Genomic DNA, 17,748 nt, shown 5'->3' with positions numbered 1-17,748 from the left:
AATAAAACATTATTAGTTATCTAAATAAATTTAACAGAACCAGCAATAGAACTAACATTATAAATCTAGAATGAAAAGAAAAAATCATTTAACAAATTGATAAATTTTACAGTAAAATTGAAAATACCTTCCAATTTTTTTTTTTTAAAAAAAGACTTTTAGACGTAATTACTGAAAACTGATGAAATATGTGCTTAACTGATTTTTCAACGACTACCTAAAATTTTAGTTTATTGATATTTGATGATAACCATCGGAGATGTTTTAAATTTGATAATTGAGTTGTTCCTGATGGGAGGAGGATCAATTACCAGCGATAATGTCGGTATGAAGAACGTCCAGACGAAGACACACACAGAATTCTCATGAACTTTGCCCAAAGACCGGTTCTTATCCAAAATCAAATAAGAAGAAAAACAAGCCAAAGGATCAAGAGACCTTGGCCTATAAAATTGCTTACGTTTGATTGATCAATTTGAGATAAATAAATGAGTACATATATACATGCGGAGAGATCTATCGCATATAAATAGCAGCTGAAAATGTGAAAAAAAACTATTTACAAGAAAAAAAAATATTTAAATATTTCTGTCCCAAATAGAATTACGAATCTAAAGTCTTTAAAGTATAAAAACGAATACACCAAAAGCTTTAAGAAAATAAGAAAAAAGTAGAAAGAAAAGAGACAAACTGATAACAAACCACCAAAAAGTAAGATGCAATACTTTAACTTAGTCCCCCGGCTGATAATACTCAATCTGGCCCTCCTATTTTTCTTCCAACACTGTCCATATAACAGCGTGTGTCTTTCCCCACTCCCTTATGATGAAAATTGTTACTTTTTTATGTGTATGCATCATTCCTTTGCACTCAGAACATTCTTGAACTTTGAGAAACAATAAGAAACTAACAACGTCCATATTCTCCGGCACAAGGGGAAAACCTTTCTCTAAAAAAATTCCTCCAAATACCCGGTTAAAAACTCAATGAAGGGAAAGTACAAAAAACACCCAGAGGCAGAGGATAGAACATTTTTTTACAAAGCTAAACATAAACAACATCTTCTTGTTTCCAAAGAGAAGACCATCCTTTCGACAAAACGCTTGTAGCTGCAGCCTCTTTTGTTGGAAGCAATGACAAAATCTTCACCAATAAATCATCAGGCAATTCACTGAGATTTCTCATATTGAAAGATTAATTGCACACACAAACCTTCCTCCTGAACCCTCCTAATACACAAGAGACTATTATAATTATTATCGTTTTACTGTATGAAAATCAAATCAAGTTTCGTGCCAAACCTTCTTTCTGCAAAGTAACCTAATTCACAGACTTTATTCCTCTTGCAAGAAAGCTGGGTACGTTGAGTAACTTTATACATATATATATATAGGAATACAAAAATTGGATGAGTTATTTGAGCTTGAAACAGGGCAAGATTAATAAAAAAATAAAATTGGAGATGCGGGGTATCGATCCCCGTACCTCTCGCATGCTAAGCGAGCGCTCTACCATCTGAGCTACATCCCCTTTGATGCTGGAATTGTTTGATTATTTGAAACAAATGAAAGCTAAACAATAGCTTAAGAAGAAAAGATCATATAGCTTTGAACAGCCGACAAACAAACGGCAAACTAACATTTTTGTATATTTCTGCTTTGTGTTATAAAGATATTTCAGCTTAGAACTCTTTCCTTGCAGGTCTTTAACTTTTAGTCGCTTACTAGCACAATCAGTGGCGGAGCCAGCCACAGTTTTCACGGGTCATTTTAATTCAAATCATATATTATAGGGGTCACATAACATAACTTTTGCAATTTTCATTAGAATTGTTGTTTAAACCATAAGTAAAATTTGTTTTCATTAGAATTCATAGGGGTCATATGACCCCCCTACCGTAACGGTAGCTCCGCCACTGAGCACAATAACATTTGCTTCGGTTAGGGTTTAATTAGTTCAAACAAATCAACCTTAATCAGCAACTAGTTAAATTACCAAATATTCTATCTTGGCTCATTCACAATGGCAATTATGTCCCTCTTCCATGTTTCATCTCCTTCAAAACTATACTAGAGGCATAAAAAAAATTGTAAAAAAGTTGTAAAGTAGACAAAATATTGCTTCATTGACTAGTTTATGAAAACACAATATATAGAAACAGGTCTTTACTTCACTTAATCAATCAAGCAGTAGGAGGAGATGAATTCCATGTTTATTGATCTCTTCAGCACGATTGAAATGAAACCGATGATCCAAACTCTAGCATGTATTTTTTTTTTTTGCGTTACCTTAAACATGCTTAGGCGTAATGGTCTATCCGGATTCTGTCTCTAAAGTTTAAGGTAAGTGTATGCAAAAACTCAATTGATATCGTGATGTAAACCGATCAACTTCACTGAACCAAAGGCAGGAGACGGGGTTTAGGATTGGTGTATAAGCCCTTGCAACAAAAGAACCTTCAGGTACACGTCTAACAACAAAATGAGGAGGGCTAGATGGAGAGACCGCTAGAATTCTCATGCTTTAAGAACATTTGCCCAAAGACCGGCTCTAATTCAAAATCAAATAAGAGCAAAACATACCAAAGGATGAAAAGACCAAGAGACCTTAGCCTTTGAGAGTGCTTTATCCTTTGCATGATCAATATGAGATAAATAAATGAGTTACATATATACATGCGGAGAGATCCATCACATATAATTCACAGTGGAAAACTGGAAAACTCAGTTACACGAAAAACATAATATATATTTCAGTATTTCACAATCCTAAGTAAAATCACCAAGCTAAAGTCCTTGAAAAGTACTAAAAAAATACACCAAAAGATCTAAGAAAATGTTCTAAAATGTAGAAAGAAAATAGACAAAGTTGATAACAAACCACCAAAAGCTTAGTTAAGTGAGATGCAATAGCTTACCTTAGTCTCTCGCCTAGTAACGTACTCAATCTGACCCTCCTGTTTTTCCTCCAACTTGGTCCATATAATAGCGTGTGTCTTTCTCAACTCCTTTATGCTGAAAATGATAACTTTTCTATGTGTATGTATTCTTCCTTTGCACTCAGTACACGATTGGTCTTTGAGAAAATATATCAAACTAACAAAGCCCATTTTCTCTGGTAGAGGAGGAAGATCTCTCTCTAAGAAAAAACTTGCAGCTACCTCGTTGGCAACTTTCCAAGAGGTCGGCGGAAGACTGTGATGCAACCAACTTAAAATTGTACATATATAACATCCAGAGGTTAGAACATTTTTTACAAAGCTCAACATAACCAACATCTTGTTGTTTCCAAAGAGAAAACCATCCTCCTTCTGACAAAACGCTCGTTGCTGCAGCCTCTTTTGTTGGAAGCAATGACAAAATCTTCACCAATACATCATCAGGCAATTCAATGAGATTTCTCATATTGAAAGATTGCACACAAACCTTCCTGAACCCTCCTAACTCACAAGAGACTGTGATTATTATTATCGTTATCGTTTTACTGTTTGAAAATCAAATCAAGTTCCGCTCCACAAACCTTCCTTCTCTTCTGTGTGACGGTGAAGTAAAACCCTAATTCACGGAGACTTTTATTCTTTTGATTTCTCTTGCAAGGAAGTTCGCTACGTTGAGTAACCTTACACATACATGGGAACAAAAAAAATGGAATAGATAGTTGGGCTTGAAGCAAGGCCCGGTAAGCCGACGAGAAAATATTCGGAAAAAAAACTATTGGAGATGCGGGGTATCGATCCCCGTACCTCTCGCATGCTAAGCGAGCGCTCTACCATCTGAGCTACATCCCCACTGAAAATAAATTGAATTGATTATATATAATACTTTCATAAATTGTAAACGATCGCTTAAGAAAAGAGGAGAACCCAAAAGAAGATTTGGCTTTGAACTTAATTACAGTGTTTTTAAAACCAAACCGGAAACTGAACCGGATAATTTTTTATGTCACGGTTCAATATGTTCGACCGGATCAAACCTAGTTCAATAATATGTTTTTGATATATTTCTAGTGTATAAATTTAAAAGTAATATTAGTAAATATGATACATAATTAAATATAAATGAATTTAGCCCATAAAACATTATAAATATAAGCTAGTTTTACGTTTATAGGGATGGTTTATAAATTTTGATAGTTTAATATTTTTTATCAGTTTAATAACTCTGAGATTCAATCCGGCTACATGATTGGTTCATAGTCGAACCAGTTATAAGACCCAGTCCGGCTATGTAACCAGTTCATGGTCGAACCCGGTTCAACTATCGGGTCGGTCTGGTTTTAAAAATAATAGCTCGCTCTCGAAGGTTGTGTAGGGAAGTTCAATGGCTCATACAAATCATACATTTCTCTGAGATCAAGTGTAGTATCTGTTTTTATTAAATTAATATCAATTAAGATAGCTTGCTATGAGGGTTTTTTGGGGTTTTTTGAGAGATGTCAATGTCTTCTATACTACATGGGCCGACTCAACCCACCGATTACATATTTACATAGTATAATTTCCGGCTGTAACTGGATGCACATATTTTGGAATAGAATTGTGTGGAATAAGTCATTCATGAAGATTCCACAAAAATGTTACCATTTGAGATGAATTAAAAATAAATTGCAAAGAATGTAATGGAATGGAAAGTGGAATGCAACGGAATATAGTTGAAAAACATCCAGCAACAAAAAGTCTCGTGAATGTAAGGAATGAAAAGAATGAAAAATAAAATAAAATTTTTATATTAATTAGAGTTTTTATTTAATTTAAAATAAATTTATTTTCATTCCACTACATTCCTGCAAATAACTACCATTCATGTTAAGTAAATACTTATATTTTCATTCCATTTATTTTTATAACTGCTACTGTTCCATTTACTCGTATTCCATTTTTTTGAATTCCTAATATTCCTCATATTCCTGTAACTTAAAACCAGTTGCAGCCGAATCATTTTGAACTTTATAAAGTCCAACTACAAAGCCCATAATGTTTTGTTAAAACCAGCCAAGCATATGTAGGAATGCTGCATATGTTTTAGCGTTAACATCCATGGACAACCGGTCCTTGTGACAGAGGCTCAAAAGTATATTCGGAGTTGCTTTGTAGAAAACCGCTCCAGTTAACGTAAATTCTCAAAAACAGTCGGTACCTTATTTAGAATTGAAGATATAATTAGTATGCTACTGACTGAGAGCCGTACTTTTGGAACTATGAGAATATGGTTTAAAATCTCTTAACTAATTGAGTAAATCTTTAAATATAAATACAACTTGGTGATATGTGAATAGAAGCTGATCAATATATTGTTTAGGATGGGCGATGACTTACACAAGCTACATGTTTATGTGTAATATTTGGTTCATAAAAAGCAATAATATTTAGTAGTAAATGTTTGAGATGCTGATGAAAGCACATATACTCGCCAAAGGAACCTACACAATTTGTGTGTGATTCCAGACGTTTTGTTAAGAAGAAAGAATTTGTTGCTGCTATCAATGATTCTCTTTTGTTTACAAGTACTTTGCATCCTTTTTACAGGTCTAATCCTTTTGATTAATGATGAGAAGGTTTTTATGGATCTACATCAGCAAGCGGGGATAGCTCAGTTGGGAGAGCGTCAGACTGAAGATCTGAAGGTCGCGTGTTCGATCCACGCTCACCGCACAAAACATTTTTTTTCAAAAAAAAAAACATTATGGATCTCCAGCTTGTTAGGTAACCAAAGGCTCATCTACCTTTCATTTGTTAACTTCTATGATATTGTCATATGATCTTTATTCTTTTCTCTCCGTGGAAGGTGCCAGTAACTAACACACTCCATAGAGAACTTCAGAAATCTTAGTTTTACTGTCTTGTGGCCATTTTGTTTTCAATAGGTTGTAGCTTCAATACAGGTCATAACATAAATTCCTGAACTAATGCAGGTAGAGACCACACAAGACTCTTCTCCTTTCTCATGTGGCTCTTTGGGAACAGCTCTTACAATAAAACAGTGAATGTTTCACCACGAACTCCGAAAGAATTAAAAATAACTTCTCTTAGACATTCTTTGTCATGTGGGATTGGATTCTCCTTACCTACTTGCCTTACATGGCCAACAAAGAAACCAAACTCGAGTATTATTTTTTTTGTGTTCTGCCTTTGTATAACTCGAAATGTCTTCTTGCTCTTGTTGTTCTTTTCTCTACCACATATGGAGACTTGAGTAGTCAGATCACGTTTTGATTTCTCAATTTAGCTCCACTATTTTATAAGAAAATAAGTGATGTCTCAATTATTTCCCCATCTCTTTTGAGAAAAATACAAATTTACAATACTTATCTTCATCAAGATATTCTTGGTTTTTAATCAAACCCATACTGTATTTAGCTTTGATGTCTGGGATCATCATCTTTCTTTCATCCATGTAGCTTCTTGAAATCTTAATTTTCTCTTTTGAAGGGAAGGTTCAATGGAGTGTGGATAAGATCACTTTGGATAAATTCAGTCTTTTCAGGTTATGAGTTGGCTACAAAGACATACATCTGATTTGCATTTATTGTCTTAGTAAGGAAGGCCCTCCCTTTGGTTCTTATCTCACATTACTTCATACCTATTTTTCAATCAAACAGTTAAGGTTCTTTGTCTTCTTTGCCTTTATCTCAGACACATCAGGACCATGATCTTAGATATGTTAGGTAAGATGACACTTTCATTGAATATTGATTCAAGTTTACTATTAATACTTTATGACAAACTCTTGAAGGCTTAAGACAAAACTTGCATCTCTATACTTTAAGACTAAATCCAAAAATAACAAAACGTGGTAGGGACATTTTTTGCTAATTGTGTAATCATTTTTCTTCATTATGTATGTATTTTTAACTGAGAAGAATGTTGTATTAACTTTCTAACCACACACGTCACTTTTTGAGTATGCTTTTGTTAGGGTGCAAAGAGAGGAAGATGACCTTATGATCAAGACGAAATCAATAAGACATTAAATAAAAAATTTACAAATCTTCTCTCACTCAATAGCCATTACAGATAAGAAGAGGTCATCATAGATTGAAATATTTTTTTTTTTTAACTTTCTGTGCAATCAATACTGACTGTACAGAAGAGATGATGGTGTATGGGCAATGGAGCAGTTGCTGACCCTTCTTCGTGTTTCAAAACTCTTAGGTTTAGTAGTCTCCATTGGGAATCTCGGAACATAACTCATGGATGTCTTGTTCATGCTACTTCTTCTGTCTGAATCACCAGAAACCATAACAGATTTATGACTCTTGCAGCTCAAGAAACCAACCCTTCCGCTGCTACTTGATTTCTGCCTCTGCGGTGCGTTTTTATCGATGTAAGTATTAGTAGGGATCTGAGGAACCTGAGAAGATCGGTTTCTTCTTACAGGGCTTGTTGCACATTCTGACATAACTGAGAAATCAGCTGCACTTGCTGTCACTATGCTCCACTCTATGCTAACTTCACTTGGAGCATAACATGTAGGTGAAGCTGGATCGCTTCCTTGTCTTGCAAGAATAGGTTTTGGTTTCCCTGTAAGATTTTCTATCTCGAAAAGATCCGAGCTCGAATCACTCTTTGTGTCTTCTTCCTCTATTCTTGATTCCCATTGAGGAACTGTGAGCTTCTTCTGAACAAAAACCCTCTTCTCAATGTTTAGAGGGGAACCAAACACTTCAGGAGCCTTCCTCTGCACGAACTCTTCTTGCTTCTGAATCTTAACTGAGATCTTATCATCGACATCGACTGAGTTCCCATCAGTACACACGCATTTACACCTTAGGTTTGAGATAAAACTCTTCTTACTATTGTTCACCTTTGGAATGTGATCACTATTGTGTTTCTTCTCCTGCAAGGAACTGTTGCAGCTATTAACCAATTTGTTCTGAAGTAATATGCTCTGACTATTCCAGCTTGAGTCAGAGCGGACACTCGGAGTTCCAGTAGACCTCTTCTCGCTCTGCTTGGAATCAACAACGAATCTCTCAACTTCTGTGTTTGTCAGAGACAGAACACTAGAACTCTGGTCTGAATCCATGTCTCCGTTGAAGTACTTCTCAGCTCCAAACACACCAATCTCTGGATCTTCCGGAGCTTTCATCACCTTGTTCGTCTTATGGCCAAGCTCTTGATCTTCTTTTCTCATGTTTAGGGGTTCGCATGGTTCTATGAGCTTCTTGGTTGTGACAACAGCTTCTTCCTTGCTTCTCAAGTAAGAAGAAGAAGACGGGACAGAGACACTGAGACTGTGATTGTTGGTGTTCTTAGTGAAATCAAAAGATGTTTTTGGTGTTGAAGAAGATGATGGTGTTAAGATCACCATTTTTTGTTTGTTTGTGGGTTGCTTGATTTTCTTCTTGTTTTTTCCTTGCTTGTGTGTGAATTAGATTAGGGTATAAATAAGGAAACAAGACAAAAGTGTTGAAAGCTGGTTTCGTCGAAGCTTATGTGTCCTGATAAGTGTGACTGGGTTCCACTTTAAGTTATTGGCCAGTTTGTTGCATGTGAATTGAAGATTAAATATATCTCGTGAATAAATGTTTGTCAATCCTTTATATCATGAAGGAATGCTAGAGAGATGATGTTACCTCGTGACTTCAATGGTGTTTATTTTTTACTTTTTCTCTTAACATTCCAAACACTATTATACGGACTACGCTTTGAAGATTTCAATTACAATTTCAAAATCTAAATAAACAGATTCTGCAACCATATTTTTCAGGATTTTCATTAAACATCAAAAAGAACACATCGTACTAATATAAATCTTAATTTACATATTGCGAAGAATACATGATATATATATATATATATTCATGTCGACTGATAGTCGTGCAAATTATTTAAGACGGATCGATTACGGATGCATGATAAGTTGATAACTCATCAGACACAACCCAATGGAAATCTAAACTAGAATGCAGTTTAACTATAAACTACCTAGTTAATGATTAAACCTGCTTGATGCTTACGATAAGATAATTAACCAACATAAAACGATACTGTATGCAGCCCCTAACTTGCAAATGCAGCTCTTAGTCGTACAATATTATGCTCTTAAGTCTTAAATCTTTGATAAACATTCACACAGATAAAATATGTCATTTAAAATGTCAAGATTTTGGACACAGTGGTGAAGCCATGCATGCTAGGGGATTGAGCTGTAAGTGGATCTGGATTAACTCGGATTTTAATTCCTATTTTTCATTTAAGAGAAGTAAAAGAAAAAACTAGTGGATGTAAGAGGAGCAAAAATACAAAAAAAAAATAGGAAGCACGAGGGATGTACGTATTTTGTTGCATGGGGAGATATTGACAAAGACTATCGAGTTGGGTTTTCTTAAAATAATAATATTCAATGTAATAATTTGTTGTATAATTTATGTGATATATATTAAGAAATACATTGGATTGTACCTTGTGATATCAAACATATCATAAAGCAATTATTGTGTATTCTTTCTTGAAACATATCGATATTATCCCTTGTATACTAAAGCACAAGTCACACGGTCAATCAAATTTTGACATGTGGCAAGTAATTTATAATTAAAAAAATAAATATAAAAAATTCAAAAAACATCCGTAATTTTATTTATTGTTTGCTATATAAAATAGAAAAATTCCTAATATTTTTCAACTATGTATCCACGATCTTTTAACTTTTGAAACTGCTAATATTTTCTAAAAAACTAACGATACTATAAATTTATGTCAAAATAATAATTTCTTAAATTCCTTGCAACTACTCCTTCGGTTCTCAGTAAAATCTTAGTTTCTACGATTCTACCCAGATAGATTCAAAAATTCTAATGATCATATCCATACATGTTCCAAACAAAAAAAATCATATCCACACTCCCATATCGACAAGTCTCGAGTAAAAATATATTCTGGCAAAACGATTGCACAACAATAGTTGTAAAAAACATTCAAGGTAGGAGATGAAGGTTAAGTCCAAGTTAGTGAAACTACAAACCCCTATTCTTTTTGCTTAGTAAAATTATTTTCAATGAACCTTTATTTATATCCTTTTTATTTTATGCTCTCTAGACATGGCAAAAACTGCATAATGGTTAGAAACTCTAAAGCAATATGTTTAGAAGAGATTTCCCCTAAAATTTGTTATTTCATATATAACTCCCATTGGGAAGAGATTTCGGTCAACAGTTTAGAAACTCTAAAGCAACATGTTTTTCTTATATATCTATGTGTTATTATTATTTTTAATTATATAATCAAATAATTTTGAGAAATTTATAATAATCCTAAGTTTGAGAGATTGTCCACTTATAATGGTCTAATTACTATTAAACATAACCTTCACAATATAATATATTTCTATTGTAAATTATATAATTCAAAAATAACATTTCTGTTAATTTTAAAAACAAAACAACGCTTAGAGATAATCTAGTATTTTATAAATGTTATAACACAGTTTCTTTGATTGGCCATTTATTAAAATATAATATCGATATGTTTCAAGACATGATTCCATTCACCCTGATATATTACAAATGATTCCGTTCACCCTGATATATTTTTTAACTTAATATATATTTATTGACGAGCATATATATTAGTAAATTAAGTAATGGCTCGTAACGAGGAGAATCCAATGGCAGGAGCAGGACAAAGTTCTCTGGAGTCTCTTATGCAACGGCCTGTTCCAGTACCTCCACCTGGTAGCTATCCGGTTCCTAATCAAGAACAGGCTCGTGGAGACCATGATGGTGGTTTTGACTATAACTTTGGGAACTTATCAATCAAGGATAAGAAAGAAGAGATTGAGATTACAAGGAACAGCCTCGAGTTGCTCTCTAGCATGTTGAACACTGAAGGCAAGCCGAATCACAGAGAGGTAATCTCACTTTCTATGTGTGATTTTGTTACTTCCTTGAATAATTCTTTTGAGTCTGGAATCTAGATTGAAAGGACAAAGATAAGTAATGGTGTTTATTGTATATTTGTATATGTTATGGTTACAGGACGAGCTAACGGTAAGCCTGATGGAGAAATGCAAGCAGTCACACCCGTTGATTCAAATGATCATAGAGAGCACAACAGACGAGGAGAGTGTTCTTTTTGAGGCTCTGCATCTGAACGATGAGCTGCAACGCGTTTTATCGAGTTACGAGAAGACTGATGAAACTGAGAAGAAGGCGTCCGTGGTGGACCAAGAATCATCGGGTCCAAAACCAACAGAAGAAGAAGAGCTTGTGAAACAAAAGGATGAACATCCAGGTGAAACACCAGGATCCTCCAACAAGACTGGTAAAGAAGATAAGCAGCAGGTGAAAATAGAACTCGGGTTATCCAGCCAGTGATGAAGATGAGAAATGAGCAAGTCTAATACGACAGAACGTTGGGGAAAGTTTCTTGTTCTTTTGATGTTTTCTTCTGAAATGTACTTTCGAGTTTCGACTATACATTTGTGGAACCTTTGTTTAGCTTCATTTTCTTTTTTATTGACATCACAACACCGTAGGTGAATCTTCACCCGACACCTTATGTATTCTCATACATGTTTTGTGTATTTATACGAGGTGTTTTGGTTAGATACCGTATGTATGTGGTGTATTTTCTAGGCTTTTGAAGGGGAAAAAAAAAAAAAACTTTGACCTCGACTAAAACTCTATCTCGGCTAGAGGTTTTCATTTAAAAAAAAAGCTCCTGAAAACCTCTTTCTTAGCTAGAGGCTTCTACTTAAAACTTGATAAAATCTCTCCCCCTTTCTTCGACGGCTCCGTTCAAAGACGAAGACAATCGCCGAGCAATCTTCTCCCACCTCTCGCTCTCTACACTCGTCGCCTCTAGCTCGCATCTCGCTCTTTCCCAACTGGTTCGTCCTCTCACTCCTTAACCTTTGTTTGCGCTATCGTCTCGAGAAATTTCTGGGCTCTAATTCAAGTTAAGCTCAAGTTTATAGTTGATTCTTCTAGCTTAGGTTTTTGCTCTAGTCTAAGTTAGCTCAAGTTTCTAGTGGATTCGAGCTTAGGTTTTTGCCTGGTACTACACGCTTTGGTAAACTACGCGAGGATCCTTAGTTTTTTTTTGATAGTTGAATCTTCTTTACTCCTTGGCATTTTCTCCAGATCCGAGAGTGGTTTTGCGGTTATTATCAAGCTAGATTTTGTTTGACATTAAAAGATGGATGATAGCTTGTATGATGAGTTCGGCAACTACATTGGACCTGAGATCGAGTCCGACAGAGAGAGCGATGATGAAATAGAAGATTCGGAGTTTCAGGATAAGCACCCTGAAGATGATGGATCAGATGGAGAACATCCCCCTGGGGGCTGGATCACAACGATCAATGACGTGGAGATGGACAACCAGATTGTTCTCCCCGAGGATAAAAAGTACTATCCCACCGCAGAGGAAGTCTACGGGGAGGACGTTGAGACGTTAGTCATGGACGAGGACGAGCAGCCTCTAGAGTTGCCCATTATCAAACCTGTCAGAGACCTCAGATTCGAGGTCGGGGTGAAGGATTCTACTACCTACGTGTCCACGCAGTTTCTCGTTGGTCTTATGTCTAATCCAGCGCTTGTGAGGAACGTTTCTCTTGTGGGGCATCTGCAGCATGGGAAGACTGTGTTCATGGATATGTTGGTTGAGCAGACGCATCATATGTCTACTTTTAATGCTAAAAACGACAAGCACATGAAGTATACAGATACCAGAGTTGATGAGCAGGAGAGGAATATTTCGATCAAGGCGGTTCCGATGTCTCTTGTCCTTGAGGACAGCAGGTCTAAATCATATCTGTGCAATGTCGTAGATACCCCGGGTCATGTGAATTTCTCTGATGAAATGACCGCTTCTTTAAGACTCTCTGATGGTGCTGTTCTAATTGTTGACGCTGCTGAAGGAGTGATGGTAAGTGTTTGCTTCTTTTTATAAGTCTAAAGTTGTTATTTGAAATTTGCTACTTGTATTAACGACATGTGTTTCTTTAGGTGAACACTGAGAGAGCTATTCGACATGCAATCCAGGACCATCTTCCTATTGTTGTTGTGATCAACAAGGTACATTTCCATGCTTTCTTTATTGTGTAAATTGAGATGCATTGTGAGATTTATATTTCTAGACATTCTACTGGACCTTTGTAATATGTCAGAATTTTGTTCTCCAACAGGTTGACAGACTCATAACCGAGCTCAAACTGCCTCCAAGGGATGCTTATTACAAGCTGAGGCATACAATTGAAGTCATTAATAACCACATATCTGCTGCTTCGACGACTGCTGGAAACTTACCCCTTATAGACCCTGCAGCTGGGAATGTTTGCTTTGCCAGTGGTACTGCCGGATGGTCCTTCACTCTGCAGTCGTTTGCTAAACTGTATTCGAAGCTTCATGGGGTGGACATGGACGTGGATAAGTTTGCATCTAAGCTTTGGGGAGATGTGTATTATCACCCTGATACTAGGGCGTTCAAGAGAAATCCTCCAGTAGGTGGTGGAGAAAGAGCATTTGTTCAGTTTATTCTGGAGCCTCTTTACAAGATATACAGCCAAGTGATAGGTGAACACAAGAAGAGTGTAGAGACCACCCTTGCAGAACTAGGAGTGACCCTGAGTAATAGTGCATATAAGCTGAACGTCAGACCTCTACTTAGGTTAGCCTGTAGCTCAGTCTTTGGTTCGTCATCAGGCTTCACTGATATGTTGGTAAAGCACATTCCTTCTCCCAAAGAGGCTGCAGCTAGAAAAGTGGACCACGCCTACACTGGACCCAAAGATTCTGCCATTTATGAAGCAATGGTAGAATGTGATCCGTCTGGACCTCTCATGGTTAATGTGACAAAGCTGTACCCCAAATCAGATACTAGTGTGTTTGATGTGTTCGGAAGAGTTTACAGCGGCACGCTTCAGACAGGGCAAAGCGTACGTGTACTAGGAGAAGGGTATTCACCTGAAGATGAAGAGGACATGACTGTAAAAGAAGTGACCAAGCTGTGGATATATCAAGCCAGGTACAGAATACCTGTAAGCAGCGCCCCTCCCGGTTCGTGGGTGCTTATCGAAGGTGTCGATGCGTCCATCATGAAGACTGCCACTCTCTGCAACGAGAACTATGACGAAGATGTCTTCATATTCCGGGCTCTCCAGTTTAATACCCTTCCAGTTGTCAAGACTGCTACTGAGCCTTTGAATCCTAGTGAGCTGCCTAAAATGGTGGAAGGGCTTAGGAAGATTAGCAAAAGCTATCCCCTTGCTATTACCAAAGTTGAGGAGTCTGGTGAACATACTATTCTAGGCACAGGGGAGTTGTACCTGGATTCTATCATGAAGGACCTCAGGGAGCTCTATTCAGAGGTCGAAGTGAAGGTATCTAATTGTTTTTCTTACTTGGATCTTTGACTGTGATTTGTTTGTTTGGGACTTTAAATTCATTTCACTTTCTTAAATTTGTAGGTTGCAGATCCGGTTGTCTCCTTCTGTGAGACAGTGGTTGAATCTTCGTCAATGAAGTGTTTTGCTGAGACACCGAACAAAAAGAACAAAATAACTATGGTAAGAGAGTCTTCCCTTTTCTCTTTTACTCATTATGTGTAGGACTGAGATGTTTGGTACAGTGCTCAAGTACAGTTACTTCTGTGACTAATTTAATATCTGCTACATGCTAAAGATCGCAGAGCCATTGGATAGAGGACTTGCAGAGGACATTGAGAATGGTGTCGTAAGCATTGACTGGAACAGGAAACAACTCGGGGACTTCTTCAAGACGAAATATGACTGGGATCTACTTGCAGCGCGTTCCATTTGGGCGTTTGGCCCTGACAAACAGGTGAAAATGCATTGTTTGTTTTCTTAAAATCCCGAAAATTTTGAGCGGTCTCTTTATCTTTATGGTTGCTTTGTGATATGGCTCTAGCAAGCATAACGTGTTTTGGCTAATTCATATCTTGACTGTTGATTTCTTACTGATCAGGGTCCAAATATTTTGCTGGATGACACACTCCCAACTGAGGTTGACAAGAACTTGATGATGGCAGTGAAAGACTCCATTGTTCAAGGGTAATCGTCTTTCTTCTGCCACACTTCACTTTGGCTCCATTTTGTTGGCTGCGGCTGAATAACTTCGTTTAAATGTTTTTACAGGTTCCAGTGGGGGGCGCGAGAAGGACCACTGTGTGATGAGCCCATCAGGAATGTCAAGTTCAAGATTGTAGATGCCTGGATAGCACCAGAGCCGTTGCACCGAGGATCTGGTCAGATGATTCCAACAGCACGTCGGGTAGCTTACTCATCTTTTCTCATGGCGACTCCGAGGCTTATGGAACCTGTTTACTATGTGGAGGTATGATACTTTATAGACTCTTTGCCTTACCTTTTGCTCTTTTACATTCTTCCTTTTGTAACAATTGACTTGTTGGTATCAGATACAAACACCAATAGACTGCGTCACTGCCATCTACACGGTTCTGTCACGTAGACGTGGGCACGTGACATCGGATGTTCCTCAGCCCGGAACTCCGGCGTATATCGTGAAGGTTGGTTTGCTTTTAATATGTCATAACAAGTGTTCCATCATCTCATCTAACTGAGTGATTCATTGATCGATTGTCTTGTTGTCGTGATGATTCAGGCTTTCTTGCCAGTGATAGAGTCATTCGGGTTTGAGACGGATCTCAGATACCACACACAGGGACAAGCCTTCTGCGTATCAGTCTTTGACCACTGGGCCATAGTTCCAGGAGATCCTCTCGACAAATCCATCCTATTGCGCCCACTTGAGCCAGCCCCCATCCAGCATCTTGCTCGTGAGTTCATGGTTAAGACCCGCCGTAGAAAGGTATATGCTCCATATCATTCGAAGTATAATATGCTTCATCAGTTTTCAGTCTCTAACGATCATTTATATGGTGCTGGGTTTTGTAGGGAATGAGTGAGGACGTAAGCGGGAACAAGTTCTTCGATGAAGCAATGATGGTGGAGTTAGCGCAGCAGACGGGTGATCTGCATCTGCAGATGATGTGAGATCGTCTCTTATCTAAAATGGCGAGCTTATATGAAGGACTAGTAGTATTTTCGACTATCTCTTTTATGTGTGTGAAAGGAGAACACAAGAAATAACCAAATCCAAATTCGTCTAGTACTTGTTTTACCTGCTAACATAGGAGTTTCTCTTGTAATGTCGTTTATCAGTTAACTTTGTCAATGGACTTGTTATTGGTGCGTAAAAGTTTCACGTGAGTAGCTAACTTTCCATCGTACTGGTGACGCAATATTCCATCGTCATGACACTAGAGGTGGGGATATTACTAATGTCACATTAGTAATGTGCACGTGATTCGCAGGATCTTTTTTCGACAAAATATAAATATTGTTTTTTTTTTGCTAATAAAAAAATTGTTACAAATACACTTTTAAAGTTTGATTAAAAGGTGCTAATATTAAAAAATTAAGATGTGTGTTAATATTTAACAATGACAATTACATAAAAATTGAATTTAAACATTAACTATAATTTTCTTCTTCTTCTTTTTTACACTGGATAACACATCACATCATTAAACCTTAACTATAAATTAGAAAATATAATGTAATTGAACCCCAAAAAAAGAGAAGATAATCAAAAACAGATTATTGTTGATGTATACGATTAATACGAAGAGTGCTCATTTTCTTTTTCTTTTTTACGTACACTATTTAATGTTTTCATAAATATTAACGTTAATTGACATATCAAAATTTGAAATATAATTTAGCTATAATATAAAGCTTACTTCTCAAAAAATTTATAGGAAAAAAGATGATCATTTTTTTTACTTTGTTGAACCAGAAAAATAAATGTTATTGGCCAAATCGATTTGTTTTCGGACCAAACCTAAAAAGCTCCGGGTCGGGTAAGAAAAAGCAAACTCAAACGCGGGTTGTTGTTCTTCCTCTCTCTCTCTCTCTCTCTCTCCCAAACTCGCAGGTAAGCTTCCTCCGATCTCAGTATTGATTCCTAAACCTTCCTATGCTTTCGTTTCTCACCTCATCCTTTCTCCTTCTCCCCAAGGTTTGTGTCGATCTCGAAGCTCAGAGAGATTCCAATGACCTAATTGTCTCCCTTCTCGTCAAAAACCTCCAATGGCCAATATGCTGGTTAATAAAAATATGCTGATTAGTCATATTATAGCTCACATATGAATGGCAGCATTTTAAGCTTGCCCCCACAGTTTACGTGTTTGATTCTCATCCTCAAACACAAGCTACTTTTCACGTCCAACACAAATAGAAAACTCTTATACTACATTCCAAAACTCTTACTCCCTTGATAAAAATAAAGCTTAATATAGGGTTTAAACTCATCTTAATTGCTTTAATATTTTTACGTTTTTGAAAGCTCTGTAAGGGTTCTGAAATCGCATATAAATGGTATTGTTATCATCCATGAATTATTAGCAAGATGTAATAATGTTCATGTAATATTTCGATTTGTGGTAAATGATATTGAAAGATTTGATTTGAATATAAATATCACTAGAATACACCTATCTTTTTGATTATATATTCAAAAAATCTAAAATTAATCGTGTTTGAAAGTAAAAAGATGAGTAACATATGAAAAAATAGTTCATGATATCATGCTAATAAAACCAAACATGGAAAAATTACGAGGTAAATAAATATTTTTTTTTTCAAATTTCTATAAATTATACACACCAACCATCGGCCGGGAGTGTGCCCATGGGAGTGACTGAGTGAGCAAGCATGGTTACCCATTAGCAGGGGTCAGAGCGTTACAAGTTATTGAATTAGA

General features: G+C 36.5%; 4 protein-coding genes and 3 non-coding genes across 8 annotated transcripts in view; 3 read left to right on the top strand and 4 right to left on the bottom strand.

The window, feature by feature from the left end:
• Positions 1–1,457: 1,457 nt before the first annotated feature.
• Positions 1,458–1,530, bottom strand: TRNAA-AGC. Its single transcript has one exon. It is a non-coding gene; the product is annotated as a tRNA-Ala (tRNA).
• Positions 1,531–3,714: 2,184 nt separating this feature from the next.
• TRNAA-AGC lies at positions 3,715–3,787 on the bottom strand. Its single transcript has one exon. It is a non-coding gene; the product is annotated as a tRNA-Ala (tRNA).
• A 1,790-nt stretch (positions 3,788–5,577) lies between these two features.
• On the top strand, positions 5,578–5,650 carry TRNAF-GAA. Its single transcript has one exon. It is a non-coding gene; the product is annotated as a tRNA-Phe (tRNA).
• A 1,290-nt stretch (positions 5,651–6,940) lies between these two features.
• On the bottom strand, positions 6,941–8,576 carry LOC106365437 (protein PHYTOCHROME KINASE SUBSTRATE 1-like). The gene has a single exon (XM_013804869.3). It carries the CDS (start codon positions 8,307–8,309, stop codon positions 7,068–7,070), a length of 1,242 nt encoding a protein of 413 aa, XP_013660323.2. The 5' UTR covers positions 8,310–8,576; the 3' UTR covers positions 6,941–7,067.
• A 1,926-nt stretch (positions 8,577–10,502) lies between these two features.
• LOC106363878 (TOM1-like protein 2) lies at positions 10,503–11,434 on the top strand. Its single transcript, XM_048781272.1, has 2 exons — positions 10,503–10,850; positions 10,978–11,434. Exons 1-2 carry the CDS (start codon positions 10,584–10,586, stop codon positions 11,314–11,316), a joined length of 606 nt encoding a protein of 201 aa, XP_048637229.1. The 5' UTR covers positions 10,503–10,583; the 3' UTR covers positions 11,317–11,434.
• Positions 11,435–11,677: 243 nt separating this feature from the next.
• LOC106369330 (110 kDa U5 small nuclear ribonucleoprotein component CLO-like) lies at positions 11,678–16,201 on the top strand. 2 transcript variants are annotated; one of them, XM_013809474.3, is made up of 11 exons: positions 11,678–11,831; positions 12,085–12,871; positions 12,952–13,020; positions 13,131–14,324; positions 14,412–14,510; positions 14,626–14,784; positions 14,929–15,014; positions 15,099–15,297; positions 15,380–15,490; positions 15,586–15,792; positions 15,879–16,201. In XM_013809474.3, exons 2-11 carry the CDS (start codon positions 12,140–12,142, stop codon positions 15,975–15,977), a joined length of 2,955 nt encoding a protein of 984 aa, XP_013664928.2. In that variant the 5' UTR covers positions 11,678–11,831; positions 12,085–12,139; the 3' UTR covers positions 15,978–16,201. The 2 variants fall into 2 exon arrangements, with proteins under 2 accessions (XP_013664928.2, XP_048637228.1); XM_048781271.1 differs by having other exon boundaries at positions 11,739–11,832; positions 12,127–12,871.
• Positions 16,202–17,641: 1,440 nt separating this feature from the next.
• The window catches only part of LOC125610036 (E3 ubiquitin-protein ligase MARCHF3-like), a 1,357-nt gene continuing 1,250 nt past the window's right edge, over positions 17,642–17,748 (bottom strand). Inside the window, exon 6 of the mRNA XM_048781691.1 lies at positions 17,642–17,685. Coding sequence (XP_048637648.1) covers positions 17,642–17,685 — 44 coding nt within the window. The remainder of the gene's footprint in view (positions 17,686–17,748) is intronic.

Source organism: Brassica napus, chromosome A6 (genome assembly GCF_020379485.1).
Source record: "Brassica napus cultivar Da-Ae chromosome A6, Da-Ae, whole genome shotgun sequence".
NCBI classification, from domain to species: Eukaryota; Viridiplantae; Streptophyta; class Magnoliopsida; order Brassicales; family Brassicaceae; genus Brassica; species Brassica napus.
This window is presented reverse-complemented; position numbering and strand designations above follow the sequence as displayed.

Bases quoted from the DNA above. Each gene is read 5' to 3' on its own strand.
- LOC106365437 (XM_013804869.3), bottom strand. From the start codon at position 8,309: ATGGTGATCTTAACACCATCATCTTCTTCAACACCAAAAACATCTTTT.
- LOC106363878 (XM_048781272.1), top strand. From the start codon at position 10,584: ATGGCTCGTAACGAGGAGAATCCAATGGCAGGAGCAGGACAAAGTTCT. The intron at 10,851-10,977 runs GTAATCTCACTT...TTATGGTTACAG, and splicing joins GCAAGCCGAATCACAGAGAG to GACGAGCTAACGGTAAGCCT.
- LOC106369330 (XM_013809474.3), top strand. From the start codon at position 12,140: ATGGATGATAGCTTGTATGATGAGTTCGGCAACTACATTGGACCTGAG. The intron at 14,511-14,625 runs GTAAGAGAGTCT...TACATGCTAAAG, and splicing joins AAAAGAACAAAATAACTATG to ATCGCAGAGCCATTGGATAG. The intron at 15,298-15,379 runs GTATGATACTTT...TGTTGGTATCAG, and splicing joins AACCTGTTTACTATGTGGAG to ATACAAACACCAATAGACTG.